General features: G+C 37.1%; 2 protein-coding genes across 2 annotated transcripts in view; one reads left to right on the top strand and one right to left on the bottom strand.

Annotated features, from left to right (window-relative positions):
- Positions 1-12,373, bottom strand: part of Nadsyn (NAD synthetase) — a 396,250-nt gene extending 383,877 nt beyond the window's left edge. Inside the window, exon 1 of the mRNA XM_090408625.1 lies at positions 12,186-12,373. The gene's annotated coding sequence lies outside the window, so the exon portion shown is untranslated. The remainder of the gene's footprint in view (positions 1-12,185) is intronic.
- The window catches only part of LOC150096488 (large ribosomal subunit protein uL1-like), a 118,256-nt gene that overhangs the window by 3,043 nt on the left and 96,015 nt on the right, over positions 1-19,198 (top strand). Inside the window, exon 2 of the mRNA XM_090408624.1 lies at positions 11,103-11,160. Within this exon, the coding sequence (XP_090264750.1) occupies positions 11,103-11,160 (58 nt within the window). The remainder of the gene's footprint in view (positions 1-11,102; positions 11,161-19,198) is intronic.

Below are 19,198 nucleotides of genomic sequence, written 5' to 3'. Positions count from 1 at the left end.
TGAAAGTTTTTCCACTTGGTCATACCATAAATTATAGATGCCAAGAAATTATATTCTTGGTTTAATCCTGTATCCAAGTGTAAGCAAACAAAGTTTGCATGTGAAGTAACTTTGCAGTAATCTGAGAGGATTGCAAGGAGGTAGGAGGGACAGATAATTTGTAGATTTTTTTTTTGGCATTATAACCTTTGAACAGAAAGGTTTAGTCAATAAAGGCAAGTTCCACTGTAAGGGAAACTTGGGTGGAACAGAGGTTGGAGGCACTGCTGACTGCATATGTATGTTGTGTGGTAAGATTGGGCAGATGTGTAATTAATGTATCTAAAAAAAAGTGAACTGTTGTTTTTTCTTTTTTAACAGTGAACTGGATTCTGGGGTGTTGGCTGTTAAGGTGGAAAAGGAAAGTCTAATGTGTCTGAGACAGGTTGACAAATAGTGAATACATCATCAATAAATCTAAACCAAATAGAAGGTTTGAAACTGGCAGTATCAAGAACATGTTTTTTAAAATGTATAAAAATTGGTCTGAGGGGAGAGCCCATGGAGGTACTTTTAATCCATTTAAAAGTACCTCCATGGGCAACAGACAAAGTACCATAAGTTGCCCTTCCAAAAGAAGTAACCAGTATGGATAACAAAATTAAAAAGATCAATAATTTCATGGGGAAAAGAATCATTCAGTAAATTCAGAGTCAGAAAGCAGAATATTTTAAATAACGAGGTGACAATGAAACTCGGCATGATATCTCTATTGTTTAAAACTAAATTCTGGATTAAAGAACTAAATTTAAGAGAAGAAGAAATAATAAAAAAAAAATGTAAAGATGGAGAAGGTTGTGGATTGTCAAATGAAGACTCCTCAGGCTCGGAGTTTATTGACTATGAGGAACAATTTCATGCTAATAAAGGAAAAGCAAGAGATACAATTAAAGAAAAAATAATAAATTTTACTGATTCAAAGTTTTCTCAGTACACAAAAGGCATGAAATTGAAATATGGAAAGCAACTGAAAAATAATTTACAAGAAACAGCTATACAATTGCTCCTTCACAGATTGAAGACCTCATCAGGTTCATCCAAAATCCAGAAGACTTACCAGTGACACCACTAATCATATCACTCCTTTCTACATTGCTTCATTAAATGTACAAGGATTCCATAAGCAAGTTAAACAAGAAGCTATATGGAAACTTATGCTACACCATAATATCAGGTTTTTGTTCCTCCAAGAAACACACTTCTGCAAAAAACTTTAATAGATAGATATCTACTTCTTTCTTATTGGAGCTTTGGAAGATTTAAAGGGGTTGGAGTAGAAGTCCTTGAGTCATTCTGTAACATCCAAAGGGATGCATGAAGGGAGAATCTTGACAATAGACTTGAAATACTGTGGATGTGTAATAAGATTTATAAATGTTTATGCTACATCCAATGGAATAGTAAAACAAATTTTCTTCCAGGAATTGCAACCATATTTATACGGTGCTACATTATAGCAGCTGGAGACTGGAAATGTATTGAAAACCCTACATTAGACTAAATAGGAGGATACCCCAGGAGTGGAAAATGGGTTATGCACAGTTAAAAATATGTCTCGACAATGCTCAACTAGTAGACATGTGGAGGATACGCAATCCTAATCTCCAGGCTTACACATACATGAATCAAGGTATTGGTACTCGTCTTGATCGAATTTATTTCTTTTCTTCTTTTATAAACAAGTTAATTCAGATAAAACATCTTGACATTGCTGGCCTGGTTGGCCAAGTAGTTAGCGTATCTGGTCTCCAGCCAAGCGACTGCGGGTTCAAATCCCACTGTGGGCATGGAGGTTTGTGATTTTCTGCGAAAACAATAGTGATGATGACTGGCGGTAGATGGCATTGGTGTAGATGATGAAGGCAGTTGTATTTGGTGGAGATGGAGAGTGGAAGAGTAGGTGCCCTCCCTTGATGAGTCTTTGGATTCTCTGGAGGTGTTACGTAATAATAATAATAATATCCAGTTCTACTTAAATTCTTCTGCATAGAAGAAGTAGAGATTAGTTCTGGACCATGGAGACTTCCATCAAATTTTCCATTAACCTTTTCAACCAAATTCCATACCCTCTGTTCAAACTGGAAGAATGTTACCGGGAACTGAGATGCGTGGTTAAAATTCAAACAAGCATTAAAATAGGATATGATTGAATGGGGTAGGAAAACAGGCTTTCCTCAAAAGAAAAAAAGTTGAAAGACCTGCATAAAGAGAGAAGTTGGTTTGGAGCAAACCAATGCAATGGTATAGAATGCAGCAACATCATTAGAAACATTAACATTGAAATAGAAGTCGAAAGGCAGAAACAAGTAAAAGAAATTTTGAAATAAGAATACAGCAGCACTTAGCAGGTAGCCCTTCAGCTACACTCTTCAATAGACAACTGAATTCACTAAATTCAGCAAAGAAAGGACTATCACTCAAATCTGCATTGATAGTGAAAACATGTCCAACACTCAAAACATACTTAGCTCCTTTCAAAAACACTATAAAAATCTTTTTGAAGACAATAGCACTGTGGGAAATTAAAACTCATGAACATTAATGGCTTTCCTGTTCATATCCAAGATGAGCCTAACAGACCCATTATGGCATCTGATGTTATCAAAGCCCATAAGGAATTCCAGACAAGGAAATCCTCAGGACCTGATGGTCTGAGGATAGAACTTTACCACAAGACCTGGGATTTTATTCTTCCCATTCTATTTATACTGTTTAATTCTTTTCTCTCATCATTACACATTTCAAATGAATTTTCAGGCCATAAGAGAGAGATTTACTGCATAATAATGTAGTAAATATATTTTTTTATATTCTGCCAGGCAGATGTTAACAGATCTTCCTGTCTGCCCATAGTAGGCCAAGTCACAGTCACAAGAAACTTCATACACTCCAGGGTGTGCTAGAACAGCGCTTCCCAAACTATGGGCCACGGCACCCTTGGGGGCAGAAGGTTTTGTTGAGGGGGGCCGTGAAATAATGAAAACAAATTTAAAATGTTTTAAGACTAAGTAGATTTTTTTTTTATTTTAAAAGAAACGTATTTAACTTTTATTATTTATTATTTCTATTTTGTCATTTTTTATATTTTAATGGAAAAATTCACACATTGGTGTTGGTTCACAAACTTTGCTTTCTGCGTATTTCGGTGCTTAATGAATATTAGTAAATATTGCTTATTCATATGTTTCATTTCAAAGCAGTGGTTAATTGTATTTACTTCGAATTCTCTCAGGGAAGCTCCAAATCTTCCCGTCCCTTTCATCACACGTTCGTAATCATGCACTATTGATACTGACTTTATATACATACCAAAACTCGTTTTATATTATCACTGTCATCCGAGCTAGTTTTCTGTTACCAATAAAAGTTTCGCATATACTTCACATATGAAAAAAGCTTAAACAAGGTCATGTGGGGAGATAGTAACTCCTTGCAGTGGTAAACAACACCCCTCCCTAACAGCCACTATACTGCAGATGCAATAAAAACAAGTACTTTTATTATGCAAGTGAATAAGGTATGAGCAGTCTGTGTAATATATTTCTCAACAAATAGTGCAATTAGAGACAACTGGGATAAAAACACACTCATTAATGAATCACATGTCCCCTCATACAGAAACTATGCTGTATATATAGACTGAAACAAAACTATATGTTGCATGGGTAAACACAGTATCTAACTAAAAACTATTGTTATTAATTAGATGTGTGCGAGTTCAATTTCCCAAGGCAGCAATAAAATTCAACCGAACGTGTTAAAATTGTAAACGTGTTAAAATTCGTAAAAGTGTTAAAACTAAGTAATATATATACATAATGAATGTTATGGCAGTTTCACATATGGAATTCGGTTGAAGAGAGTTAGCATTTCAACTCAATTGTCAGCAATGCTTTTATCTTTCAGCTGCGCGATCTTCTGTTAATACAGCACCATTCATATGCATGTTTTAATAACACGCCTTTGCTGTCTGTTTTGCGTTAGGCTTAATTACCCTAAAGGGAGAAAAATCACAAAAAAAAAAATGTTCCTGATTCGGGGATTCCCTTATTCAGGTAATATTCACTAATTTCATGTTATCAGTCTGTGGTGTACCAGTATCGGTAAGTAGTGATATTATTTGATCTATTCTACATTAAAAAATTTAACCCTGAGATGAATAAGTGGCTGATAAAAAATTAAAAAAAATCCCGCGAACAATCAGAAGAAGCAGAAACAGACTCAAAAAAAAAAAAAAAAGACAGTATTTAATATTTTACCAGAACAGCCTGCATCGTCCTCAGAACCAAACGGTAAGAGGCAAAAAATGTAATATATGCATTTGATTTTTGCAATATTCGCTGAGTATGTTTTGTATTGAATATAAATACAATAAATATTACAATAATATATCTCTCTATTACGATATTTTTTCGAAGGGGGCCATGAAATATTTTAATTTTTGCAAAGGGGGCCCCCTGACATCCAGAAGTTTGGGAAGCACTGTGCTAGAGGATGAAATTTATCCTTAGGAGAGCAGATCATAATTGTTAATTCCACATGATATTTGAATGTGGTGCGAAGGCCATGTTTCACTAGTACTTTGGCTATCTTTTCTGATATACCTCTTACATAGGGAATAGAAATGGTAATTTTGTGTTCCTGCATATTAGAGAAGGGAGACGTAAAGGGGCTATACAGTATTTTATCTAGCTGTTGGCCAAGAAAGTATGGTGCAGATATTTCAGTTCTGTGGACAGAGCTGTATCATCAGAGCAAATGGCTCTGGCTCTGTGTGTAAGTGTATTTAAAAATGCCATACTGTTGGGCTGGATGATGATGTGATTGTTTATGTTGATATCTTCCCATGTGTATGTGTGTTGGCATTCTGTAAATGTAAAAAGATAGTGATCCATCTGAAAGGCAGGTGACTAGTGTATCAAGAAAAGGTAAACAGTTATTAGATGCTTTTTCTACTGTTAAGTGGATTTTGGAATGTTGGCTGTTTAGGTAGGTGACAAATGCATCCAAAGTGGTCCATGGGGGCCAAATGGCAAACAAATCATCAACATAGTGTAACCACACTAGGGGGATTGTATGTAACTGTGGTAAGTATTTTGTTTTCGAAGTGTTCCACATGAAAGTTTTGCTAAAAGAGGGGAGAGGGAGGAACCCATAGCAGTACCATTAATCTGTTTGTAGATATTCAGCAAAATATAAGCAATTCAATAAAACAACTTTTATAAAACATTTCGTTTGGTTTTGTAAATACTGTTAAAAATAAGTCATAAATATGGTTGTGTTAGACCTCCTGCAAAAAAGCCAGTGCTAGCTACTAGCAAACAAATAGAGGGTGCCAATCTTAGGACTTGGGGGCTTTTATCTAACATCTTCCACTTAGGATTTTCTATATTTATGTGAGTAATTACAAGCCTCTGTAACTCAGTCAGAATAGACTGTACCGCTGTACCGGTAGAGAGATACAGTGGATATCTGAGGAAAGCAATATCAAATTATGTCCAATGGTCAGAAAGACAAACAAAGTAGGCGTTAGATGAATGAGCAGTAGTATCAAGCTTGATCAGCAAAAAAAAAAAAAAAAATGTTATGGAGAATGTACAAGGCTCAAACTAGGAAGGTTACCAGCATAGTAAGAAAAGTTAAATCAGATTATGAGAAGACCTTAGCCAATGAGATCAAGGGTAATCCCAAAGAGTTCTTCCGCTATGTGGCAAGTAAAAGGAAGAATGACTTCGGAAGGATAACTTTAGTGGGTGCTGATGGTATTGAGGTGACAAACTCAGATGTATTAGTCAAGTTACTGAGTGATCAGTTTTCAAAAGTCTATCACCCAAGTGAGGATATCTCTGTACCTGTAGCAATAACTAATGTGAGAATTGAAGCTAAGAAATCAGAGGTATTTAATATATTGCAAAATTTAAATGCAAATGCTGCTGTAGGCTTAGATGGAATATCAGCTCGGGTATTATGTAAATGTGCAAAGGAATTGTCAACCCCTTTTACTTAGATATTTAACTTAAGTTTGAACTCTGGTATGGTCCCTAGGGAGTGGAAGTTAGGCAAAGTGGTTCCTTTGCATAAAGGTGGCTAAACTGCGGTAGTTAATTACAGACCAATTACCATCTCAGGAGTAGTAGTAAAAGTGTTGGAAAATTTGGTTAAAGACAAAATTCAAGAATGGGTGGATCAGGATATGATACTCTATAGAGGCCAACATGGTTTTGTTAAATGTAGATCCTGCCTTAGCAATCTATTAACTTCTTATAATAGAATGACATCTGAGTTGGACAAAGGAACTGACTACACAGTGGTTACTTTTGGAGTTTGCTAAGGATTTTGACAGGATACCCCATGGAACGCTGTTATGCAAATTGGAGCAGATGGGAATGGATACTAAATTGGTGATATGGATAGGAGAATGGCTCAGGGAGAGATACCACAAGGTGGTGTATGGAGGAGCCGAGTCCACGATGAGGCAGGTGACCAGTGGTGTGCCTCAGGACTCTGTGCTTGGCCCATTGTTGTTTAATTTGTATATAAATGATATAGGAAATGGCTTAAAGGGAGATATTCAGTTGTTTGCTGATGATGCAAAGTTGGGTAGCACAATAAAAAATCAAGCTGATGTTGAAAGTTTGCAGGATGATTTAAATAAGCTGGTAGAATGGGCAAAAGGTAATGGATGTCAGTTCAATGAGGAAAAGTGTAAAGTTATGCATTTTGGAATTAAAAGATTACCAACTGTGTACTACATTGATAGAACAGTACTCGAAGAGATTGATGAGGCTGGGGACTTAGGGGGTTGGTAGATAGAGAGATGAAGTTCAGGGGCACATTGCTAAGGTGTCCAAGATTGCACATAGGATTACTTGGTTGTTGAGGAACACATTGACATCCAGAGATAAAGAGGTTATTATTCCCCTTTATAAAGTGTTGATACTTCCACATTTGGATTACTGTACTCAGGTCTGGTCACCTGGATTCCTTGGAGATGAGGAGGAGGGAAGTCACTCTTGTTGGTGAGTGATGTAAAAAATGCTCCCTACATTGACAGACTGAGAGCTTGTGGATTGCAGAGGTTGGTTGATAGGCGGAGAAGAGGGGGTATGATAGAAACATTTAAATTACTGAAAGGTTTTTATAGGAATTGATGCAGGGGAAATGTTTCAACTGTGTGATAGTGATGGAAGAACAAGAGGTCGTCCCTGGAAATTAAAGAGTGTGGTTAACAAGGGTGTGAGAACAAGGTCTTTTGCCTGGAGGGTGGTGAATGAGTGGAATTCATTGCCTGACTTAGTTACGAGTTCTTCGTCTGTAAATGAATTCAAGAAGAGATATGATAGATATTGTTTTGCTAGTTTGGGTCTCCCGTGATGAGTCTACTGACTCCATGGAGATACCCGTAATAATAATAATAATAATAGACTAAGCCCTTTGGTCAGAAAAACCTGGGCTCGATTCCCATCAGTGACGTGAGGAACCTTTATCTCATTTCTTTCAATGAAAGGCGAGTTATCCAGTCTCATACAGAGGTAGGGATTTTTTCATCTGGAAACTCAGTTTTTCGTCTCTCAGAACAGGTAAACCAGCCCTGTGAACACATGCATTTACAGACATAGGCATAAGGCTAACCACCTTATCCTCATTAGGGTTGCATTTATAAGAATGAAAAATCTTGACAACGTAAAAGAGGAAGGATTAAGAAGATGTGAGTAATTATAATTTTTATACTCCATCCAAGATGTCTATTTGCCAGAGATGAAATATTGGAACTATTAAACCTGTGTTTATTTATTTATTTCTACTGTTTTCTTTCCATTAAGCTTAATAAGAACAGTAAGGTGCCTCTATCCCAACTCATTTCATCATTTTCAACAAAAATTATCACAACCTTCAAAAAAATTGAGCTTAATGCATCTTTAAGGATGATGAAAAATCAACTCAAACTTCTATTGCACTAATTTATCCTAAATGCTATTTGAAAAAAAAACAATGTATATAAGTTATTTAACTCTAAACAAAACACAAAATGAGAAATGAAAGGAGAAATATTTACATAAAGATTTGACATTTGGGTAAAAGAAATGAAAGATTGTAAACGGATAGAATGAGAGAAAATAGTTATTATTATCAAAATGTGTGGTGAATGAGGAATTCTACTAGATCTATTTTCCAGAAATGAGAATTAGCAAGAATGGCAAAATTCATACTGGTGGTCACTAATTGATGCTTTGGTTATGAGACTCGTAATGGAGAAGGTTATCAATAGTCAATTTCTTCTACACTTGGAGAACTGCCATCTAATTAGTGACTACCAGTATAAATTTTGCAATCTAGAACCACAGGAGACCTCCTGGCCTACATAATGCACCTCTGGACTCATTCCATAGAAAGATATGGAGAAACTTGTGCCATTGCACTTGACAGCTCCAAGGCTTCTGACAGGACTTGGCACTGATGGCTTCCATTAAATGGCAGTTATATACAATTCCAAGTCTGGCCAACCTTGGACTATTGCTCTCATGTTTGGAGTAGTGCACCCAAGAACTTCCTAAAACTTCTGGATGCTGTTCAGAAAAGGGAAGTTCAACTGATTAATAGCATCTCTTACAGACACTCTTCAGATACTTTCCCATAAAAAATCATCTGCATTGAGTCTCTTCTACAGATATTTCCATAGGTCCTGTTCAGAACTAGCATCCATTATGCCTCCCATTTCTAGAGGAACTCAAGCAAAGCTAATCAAACTGCATACTCAATAAACCTTCTACTCCCAGCCATCTTTCATTCAACCCGCCTCAATTCTGTGGAAGAACCTTCCCATGAAGCATTTCCAAAGGGCTGCAACCTCCAACAGTTTAAGAAAAATATTAGCTGATTACTCTGCCCCTGATCCCTGCCCACATACAGCATTTATCTGGTATAGGCCCTTCTCCCTCTCACGTGTGGAATATAAAAAATAATAAAATAAAAAATGAGAAAGAAAATTAGTGGTGGTTGTGGGAACAAATGATGCAAGCAAGAGATCACAGAAAGTAAGAAGTGAAGCAAAAGACCAGGAAAGTGGAACAAGTGAGACTGAACTGCTGTTAATTCAAATAGTAGTGGTGTGAGAGCACTTCATGCACTAGTACCATGGCCTGATTTGGGAGGAGTTGAGGTGGACAAGGAAACATGGCAGAAGAAGGTAAGCAGATGCTGGAAACAGTAGTGAATGTATGCATGGGGATGGCCAGCATAAGAATGGGATGGCCTGGGATGTAAAAGGCAACTGAGTCTGAGGATGGGGTAAATGGTGATGAAGGCAACTGGGCATGGGCAGATGTCAAGAAATAACAATCGATATACAGCATGAGTAAGATTTTAAAAGTGACCTGATCACTTTTAGGTTATAGACCTAAAAGTGAAATGATGTGTATATTTACAAATGTCAGGAGCATTAGGAACAAAGGAGATGAAATTGTTTCAATTAAATATATTCACCCAAAATTTGTTTAAATAAGTGAAATGTGGTTGTATGAGAATGATATCCTGATGGTAATGGAAGGGTACATTATTTTTCATGAGTATAGACAGCACAAGAAGGGAGGGAGAGTGCTGTTGATGAGAGCAGGAAAGTTATGCCCACATAAACTAAGACACGAATGAGGGAAACAGTTCCAATGGTTTTGAGGCAGCATGATGCGAGGTGAAAGTTCACAGGAAGAGATATTTAGTGAGATATTGCTATAGGCCAGGGAATGTAGAGGCTGCTGATGAAAAAATGTTTAAGATTGTGTTGGAAGTTTTTCCACTTGGTTATACTATAAATTAAAGATACCAAGAAATTATATACTTGGTTTAATCCTTTATTGAATGTGTAAGCAAACAAAGTTTGTACCTTAAGTATTTTCAAGATGGGGCAACTTGTGTACAGAGACGAATGACCTGGCATCACTTGCCTTGTGATGCAAGGTCATTAGTCTCTGTACACAAGTTGCCCCATCTTGAAAATACTTAAGGTACAAACTTTGTTTGCTTACACTTCAATAAAGGATTAAACCAAGCATTAATGAAGAAAACAAAGAAAGGGTGATCATTATGGGTGATTTTAATTATGGTAATATAGATGCCAATGAAAAGATTGCATGTGAGTATAAGGAAAACGAATTTCTTGAATTCTTGAAAGGCAAGATGTAAAAGCATCTTCTAGCATATAAAAGAAGGCATATGAGGATCAAAAGTCTGATCTGACCATTTCATCATATATGATTTTGAGTGGGATGTCACATTTTTCGTCCAGATGGTGAGAGTGATCACTTGGGTAATAGCTAGCTACATGAAGACTTGTGAACAAGGATATATGCGAAATTACAAAGTCCTAGAAGACAGCTTGAAGTTATAGCATGAAATGAGGAGTTAAGTAAATGTTGCTTAGGCACTGACCAAGAGATATTTAAGGACTTCAGTATATAAATGTATTCTGAAGGTCAAAAGGCTGTATAAAGTAGGGGTCAAATGGATGAATGAAGGGATTAAGCATGAAATTCCGAATACACCAGAGGTAGCAGAAGATGAAAAATGGTAGCGAGCAGGTGCACAAAGAATATAAAAAGCAGGAGAGGAAGCTAACTCAGAAGGTAAGGATAGCTAAAGTACAATATGAGCAGGAATTAGCAAATCAAGTGAAAATAAAATCCTAGAGACTTAGTTTGTTCAATAAGTAACAAGTACACTGGTTTGCATAAGTTAAAGTACAAAGAGAAAAAGCATAACTTAAAAACTGTATGATGAATTTTTATGCATTTTTTTTTTCTTTCGCATCTCATATCACATTGCAAAAGCAGTATGATACAAGGTGTGAAAGAAACACACACACAAAAAAAATGTAAATAAATAGCTTATTATAGTAAAAAAAATGGGTACATGAAGACAATGTTCAAAACGAGACTGTCAAGGCAGCCGAATAACATGCTCACAGTTTCATACTGTTTATAATTGTGCCAAGGAGCTCTGTATATAATAACAACCATTGCTCTTGCAAAGTTCTAATAAATCCCTAAAGTTTTTTTGTTTTTTTTAAGTGGGGGCTTGTGAGAAGCAACACATCTACCAAGGGCATCCCAGACATGTAGGATTAAGGTCAGAAGACCACCTGCCTTGCCAGTCCATAATTATGATAATCTCTTGAAGATATTGGTTCACAAGCTACACTCAATATGGGCAGGTTTACTTTCTTGTATGTCTTCCCAATCCCCCCCCCCGCCTCCATACACGGCCAAACATAGCAGTCTAGGACATTTTCTCTATGCAGCAGCATTCATGGTTCTCCTATGAAGCACATACAGGTCAGTGCATCCACCCAACGAGATACTTCCCCAAACCAACACACTACCTCCACCAGTGGCGTATCCAGAGGGTGGGGCCCAGGGGCCCTGGCACCTCCCCCAAAGAAAAAGGGAAAAAAAATAGAAAATTTTCCAAAAATCTTTTCCTAATTAAAATTATTTTTTTTATTTATGTTGTGTCATGTCTTCTATTTCTATACTACTTATGAATTAGCGATCAGTCATAGGTCGTATGCGATGCGTAGTGTGTATTCTGAAATCGTCTACTCAACTCCACCCCCCCCCCCCAAAAAAAAAGATTAAATCCTGAGTGCGCTACTGATCTCCATATGTTCCTTTCCTGAATATTGTCCCTAGTTCTCTCCAAGGCAGAGCCAGGGGTGCGCCGGCCATATGTGCAATGTGTGTGACGCACACAGAAGTGGAGGAAATACTTTAAAAAAAAACTTTTTTTAAAAGTGATTTTTTTTATTGGAGAGGGTCGGGGGGATAGGGCGCCAACTAAAGTTTTGCGCACAGGCGCCAGACACTACTGGCGTGCTACTGGGTATAGGGGCGCCAACTAAAATCTTGCACACAGGCGCCGGACACTACTGGCGCGCCCCTGGTCAGATCATGACTGGTATTCACTTTTTAGAGCAAATTGGGACTCATCTTGGGACAATACTGACCCCCATTGGTCATGGGTTCAGAGGATATGGAGCCATGCCCATTTCAAATGTTCAGACACAGGGAATTGAGGCATGACTACAAGAATATACCTGCTCCAAGGCCTGGGTTTTTAGTATGAACGAGCAACAAACTTAAGTCATAACTCACCTGGGTTGTTTTTATGCTAATTTGCGTCCAGAATTGTCACGAAAGCAATTATATTTTTATTTTTAACGCGGGCAGAGAACGAGCAGAAATTATCATGTTTCTTTCGCCGAGAGGACGATTGCCGTAGCGACCAAACCGGACGTGAAGTCAGCATTAATCTCACACACAACTGGTTGTAAATGCACTGGAGCTGGGTGAGTAACGTGGAACGTCACGGTGCTGTATTACGTGGTCTAAAATACATCGATTCTACTGCGATAAGCATGAATCGATGGAATCTATAGTTATATCATGCTATACCCTATATCAAGATCAGGAAACGCACGTTTCCCGATCTTGCGCTGATCAGTAAACGTGCCGATATGAAATGCTGTGCTGCCGCGTAACGGTCATTTCATTTAAATTATTTTTATTTAAAAATAAATTCATTTCATATACAGTCATACCCCGACTTATGCGAATCCGTAGTTACGCGGTTTCTTATATGTACGTATTCCCGTCCCGCCTCACCACTAGTCGTATCTTTCAGGCGCCGGCCGTTCACAGCACGTGGTCTCCATTCATACACGATTTTTATAGTCTACAAACCTTGCGATTGTTTAATGTTATGTTCTTGATAAAAATTTTATCACATAAAAAATAATAATGTCATCCAAAAGAAGCAACTCTGATTTTCTTCTACAGCTAGCAAGAAAAGAAAAACTTTGACTTTGGAAACAAAACTCAACATTATTAAGGATTTTGAAGGCAGAATGAAAATTTGTGAGCTAGTAAAGAAGTTCGATCTAAAGGAATCCACAGTAAAAACAATCATAAAAGAAAGGTTTACAGATTTTGAATGACATAGATTCTAACGAGGAACGAATTGTAGCCACAAGGCAAGGAATAAAAAAATCATTAGCTTGCTATGAAGAAATTTTGCGTGACAAGAAAAAGATATTATGCCGTCAGACGAATCTATTAGATTTTATGAAACCATCGACATCGAAATAACTTTCTTTTTTTTTTTTTTTTGGTACGAGAAACTACAATTATGATTATACTTCTTAAAAAATTTAGGTGTTTTTGTAAACCTTTGGTCCCAATTGTATGTTTGTATATATAAATTACATGTCAAATTATACCCCGAGTTACGCGCTTTTTGTTGGTCCCACCTACCGCGTAACTTCGGGGTTTTACTGAATTTATTTAAGGAGTCACGTGTTTATTATTAGAAGCGTTTCAGGATTTCTAGTTGCTGTTATTACTTATGCGGAATTCAATCTTATATGAGAAATATGCTTTTCTTTCAGGAGTCCAAAATGTATACGCTGTGGCAATGGTAGGTTCTGTAAACATTTGCATTCACATTTTGCAATATCCTAAGTACCTCTAATTCATCAACCTCTGTCCTCAAATCAGTCCCCCTTGTCCTCTATAACAGTATCTACACTTGGTCATATACCCTTGCAAATTGGTATCGCTATAGCTCAACAATTTTTACCTGCATCTGTTACCTCTCTACCATCAGCACTCATTAAAGTTATTCTTCTTCCTAGTTGCCACATAACGAAAAAAACTCTTTCGGATTTTCTTTCGCCTCTTCAGCAAATTTCATCTCATAATCTGATTTTTTCCCCTACCTTATCATGCTGATCGTCTTTATTGTCTGATCCTTGTTCTGCTCATTAACTAGCAGATAATCTTCTTCCTTACAAACTCTGCACAACATTTTCTTTTTTTTTTTACATCTCATGCGTAATGGTACAACTCATCCATCTAACTCCTACCTGATTTACCCTATTGATCATGAGTATACAGTTTGATATTTCTTCCACCAGTTATTGCCTCAATTAACTCATGCATGAACAACTTTTCCGTGCATATCTTTATGCCTTGGTACTGCATCAACCTTCGTCCTAAGTGTATAATAATAATCTGCCTTATAGTTTCACATATACCCCCTTCTAAACTGGAATTTCCATGTGATCTGCTACCTTCCAAGTGAACACCACATGATCACTTATCCCAGTTGGAGGTAATGCTTAGTTATGGACAGGATTTCTAAGTTTATAACAAGATTCAACACTCTCATACCTCGAATCCCATACCCCACATTCTACATCAAGAAGCTATATCTTAGAAGTGGATAAAATTTACTTCCTAACTGAAGTGTGATCATTCCTACTTTCAATCAATGTGTTCGAAGTTGAATTCTCCCATAATCATTACTCGACTTGCACTATTGTATTAACCACTTTATACATTGTGTTATTGGTCTCGATCTCACATCAGACTGTCTCAAAAGAACTGCCATGTGGCTGATTGATTCCTACTCTTGTTGGGAGTCAGTCAGGCACTGAAAACACTAAATCGACCTTATTCTAGCATTCTATACAAATGCGGTATGGATGAATTCTTTGTTCTATTCCATACCGCATTTGTCGTCGCCAGGGTCACGTTTAGTGTTTTTAGCTCTTGGGTATCAAACGATAAATGGGCTACAGGACTCAAGCTTTTTAGCTGGGCGATCTGGGCAATAATAATAATAAATCTGAGCCCTGTAGCAAGGGCTCAGACTTCTGTGGCAACAGAAAGAGTTAGCTGGTGCTACCACCAACAAAGGATTATGCTGGTGGTAGTATAGATTCCACCAGGACTGTCCAACCCAGCTTGTGTCTAGCCATTTGAAGTACTGAAGGTGAATTGAACAAAGAAGACATTCATACCGGATTGGTCATCGCCTGAGTCATAAAGGGTTGCATTTCGTGGCTTAGCTGCTGGATATCAAACGATAAATGGGCTAAATGGCTCAGATTTCATTGTTAAATAACTAGGACAAAAAACTAAATAAAAATAAATAAATAAAGAAAGAAAAATCAGCTAATTCCTCTTATTCCGGTATAGGGAGTAGGTGAGGCGTTTTTTAGCGCTATCTAATTTTTGCAGACTGAGTGGGCAGTTCAATCTCCACTGGTACCAATCAGAGATAGCTGGCCCAAGGCTATCACTGATTAAGCGGCACACAGTGAAGAGAGACGGCTCATCAAGTGCTGCCATCTCGTGGTCCCTAACACAATATATTTAATGTCTGAAATAGTGTGGGTTCTACGGTTGATTTTCTTGAGTTTCTGGGAGAAAAAACCCTCTTGTCCGTGCCAGAGATCGACTAACTTGGGAACTCGTCGAAAAAAAGGCTTAGAAAAAGTTCCTCTCCTCTAGTCGCCGACTAGATTCTAAACCAAGAAGTCTTCTTTCGTGCGGTCACGCGCCGTGGTGTGCAAACGCCTAAATTATTATTGTGAAAAGTGAAATGAATGCATTTAGAATTATCTATTGCATCTTACTTTTTTTAAAAAAAATCAGCTAACGCCTTTTTATTCCCGTATAAGGGGAGTAGGCGAGGCCATTTAGCCCTATCTAACTTTTGGAGACTGAGTGGGCAGTTCCATCTCCACTGGTACCAATCAGAGATAGATAGCCCAAGGCTATCACTAATTAAGCGGTACACAGTGAAGAGAGACGACTCAAATGTGCCGCCATCTCGTGGTCCCTAACCCTAACACAATATATTTAATGTCTGAAATAATGTGGGTTCTACGGTCGATTTTCTTGAGTTTACGGGACGAAAAACCCGAGTTTCCGGGAGGAAAAACCCGCTTGCCCGTGCCAGAGATCGACTAACTCGGGAGCCGGTCGAAAAAAGGCTTAGAAAAATTTCCTCTAGTCGCCGACTAGACCCGAAACTAAGTCTTCCTTCGTGCGGCCAAGCGCCTGCATGTTACTTAAAAAAAAGTAATTGTTAAGGTCAATTGTGAATAAATATGAATTGTAAAATTAAAATGTAAATGACAAAATGCAAAAATAGCTATTTATCTGTTTTAATGTAAAACTATAACTGTAAATTGTTTTGTTAGGATTATAATTAATTATGACATTAATTATAGTATTACATTGTCTAATCATAACAATTTAATAACATGTAATAAAGTGTACCCTGCACTCATGTAATTTCTTTGAAAGATAATAAACTGTGGTTAAAAAAATTATTTTGCATTCTTCCATACATGAAAACATTTTTCCACTGCTGGTGAGATATTGAATACTTACAGAATTACTACTTGGAAAAATTAAAGAATTAATAACTTAACAAAAAATTACTTATTTGGAATATGGGGAAGACATAAATGCGATTCATTTGTACCAGGAAAACTGGAAGCAAATGTCAATCAGTTGAAAGATCTCATCTTTACAACAGCAGAGTGTAAATAAATTATACTTCTTCCTTCCAGTAATAGACCTACTATCTGCTTTGGTCTCTTCCCATGTTTTCAAAGGCCGTCCTCTGTTCATTCTCCCTTCAGGTCGATATATCTCTCTCTCTTTCTCTGGGGAGTCTTCCTTCACACATTGTTTCTGTATGTTATCTACATCTCACTCCATAAAGATCGATGTAGTAAATTATACTTAATTTAATTAGGTATAATTCTAATACTTTTTTTCCTAAAAATATCCTTAGTTTTATTAAGAATTTTTTGTGAGGTAAAAACACAAACCTCTTTCCTAACAATGAGGATGACTAGGAAGCAATCATCCCATTGAATGATGGTTCATTTAAAACACTGGTTGTAGCAGATCTCGATAATGATCGAGTTGTTTGGACACCTATTTTATGTAGTTTTCTTATATGAGTAGGAGAAATTTGATTGTTATAGAAATTAATTAATTTATACATTTTGATATCATCTGCCAAATACTACAGGTCCCGAGACCTATAAAACAAAAGTTCCATGTGTATGTGTGATTTCAGAGAAGAAATGAATTTCTTCTTTGTAGGTTCTGTGATGTGTTTCATGAAGAGCTGAAGGTTGTATTAATCGAGGAAAAGAAAGTGGGCAAAAGTGTTCTGCGGAACAAAGAGATAAAGGAATGGGGCAGGATGTGAAGTTGGTTTGATAAATTTTTGCTGTATTATATACGGTTGTTGACCAGCAATTGTCGCGTTCGTTTATAAATAAAGGAAAATCTATTGATTTAGTGACCAGTTCAGTGGAGCAATGTCCATAGAAATACTTTAAGGAAAGACATAAACACGAACAGAGCGTATATGGGAAGGTCAAAGAGAAAGAGAGAGAGATCTGCAAATGATATTCATACTGACTTTTGAATTAGCAACAAATGTATTAAGAGTAATGGAATTCAGATTCAGAATATTTATCAATGCTAGTGAAGGAGAAAGCAGAGAGTACTCGGAACACCAGCATTGATTGAAAACTCTGATGAATCGACACCATTACATTGACCCTTAATAAACATTTGGAGAGGTAGTTGGAAATCCATTCAAAAGGGGAGGAGTAACACCATAAGATCACAATTCTCGATCCGATGCATTAAATGTCAAGAGTACCAATTGAGTATCTCTGAACTTTTCCATGAATTTTGCTCAAACGTTGGTGAGGTTAGCTAGCAATATAATGGGAATGATGGAAATTTGTATATGACATCACAAACTATTGTTAGGACTCCAAGTAGAGATTTACTTGGCTGTTGATGAACATTTTCCGTTGTTTTCGAGAGTATTAAAGTCAGAGGAATAGGTTGATATTTTGATGCCTGGTTTTAATGTCCCTTTTTTTGGTGTGTGTGTGGGGGGACAGGCTGAAAAAATGCATCCTTCGAAGCTGTTGGTAAATGCACACTGGGTATGAAAGCTTGAAATGATAAAAGATGGATATTAGTTTATGCGCACAAGTTTTTGTATAATCGGAGGAATATCATCAGGGAAAGATAATGTATTTTGATGTTCTGTAAATATCACATGAGGTATATTGTGAGAAAAGATTTGTCTAGGTCTTCTTTCTCCCTCCCAACAAAAAGAATTGGAGGGAGGACTAATGCAAATAGTACCACCTTATCTATAGGGAAAATGACCAATGTTCCACCAGGATGTGTGAGAAAGAGGCGGAAACGAGGAACGGCAAATGTTGCTTCAAGCAGTCGTGTGGGGGAGGAGACTCAGCAGTCGTTTGGACAAAAGACAAGCTGAGTTCATGCAAGCCAAACAAAGTCTGCTTTGGAAGTGTAGTTTTTTTCTGCCTTTGTTACAGATAATAGTGGAAAAACGAGTAAATGGAGTTTTTGACTTAAGTCATTGAATTGTCATGGATTGTTTTGGAACTACTGTTAGCTACGTGATTTTGGATAACGATTGAGGATGCAGACGGAGGTCGAGAAAAGGTACTTATTCCAGTGAGAATAATTTGGAAGCAAATCAGATCAGAAGCGCAGAGGCAATACCATGATAATGAAACGAGGGGTGGTAATACCGTCATTTCAATTGCCATAGTGGTAGCTACAGGATACAAGGCTAATTCTGAAAGAATGGCGATTTCCATCTCTCTCGCTCTCCTTCTGTCTCTACATTGCCCTTTTGTTCCACATTGATGATGCACTTAGTTTTGGTAAGAAATATTTTTCGTTGATTTTCAGTTATATACTGTTTAACTACTATGCCTCACCTTTTATGCAAATTCACTCATTATCCAAATATATTTTACTAAGCATTTTGAATCTGAAATGAAAGGTTCATTCTCAGATTTAAAAAAAAAAAAGCTAACACCATTTATTCCCTTATAGGAAGTTACCGAGACCGTTTTAGCCATATCGGACTTTTAAGGATTGATGGGGGAGTGGGAAAGTTAGATCTCCACCTGTAGTCAAGCAGAGATAACTGGCTCAAGAATATTACTAATTATAATAGCATCCTATGAAGAAATGACTGACAAGTGTCTTCACTTCGTGGTCCCAAATCCTCATGGAATATGTTATTATCTGAAATCGTGTGTATGTTCTAGGTTCGCGGATTATCTTTTTTTAAAAAATGCCGTAATATGGAAATTTTTCCTACCTTTGCTTCTTTTAAAGGAGACCATTAAATCAGCAGACAGCCATAATATTTATATCGCGCAAGACATGTCTAAGCAGTGAACCACCTTCGGATTGTTTATAAAAGATTTACCATGGAATATACAGTC

The sequence above is a fragment of the Typopeltis vanoorti genome, chromosome 18 (genome assembly GCF_054136105.1).
Source record: "Typopeltis vanoorti isolate ZY-2024b chromosome 18, IOZ_Tvanoo_1.0, whole genome shotgun sequence".
NCBI lineage: Eukaryota > Metazoa > Arthropoda > Arachnida > Uropygi > Thelyphonidae > Typopeltis > Typopeltis vanoorti.
Note: the sequence above shows the minus strand (reverse complement) of the source record. Positions and strands in the feature narration are given on the sequence as shown.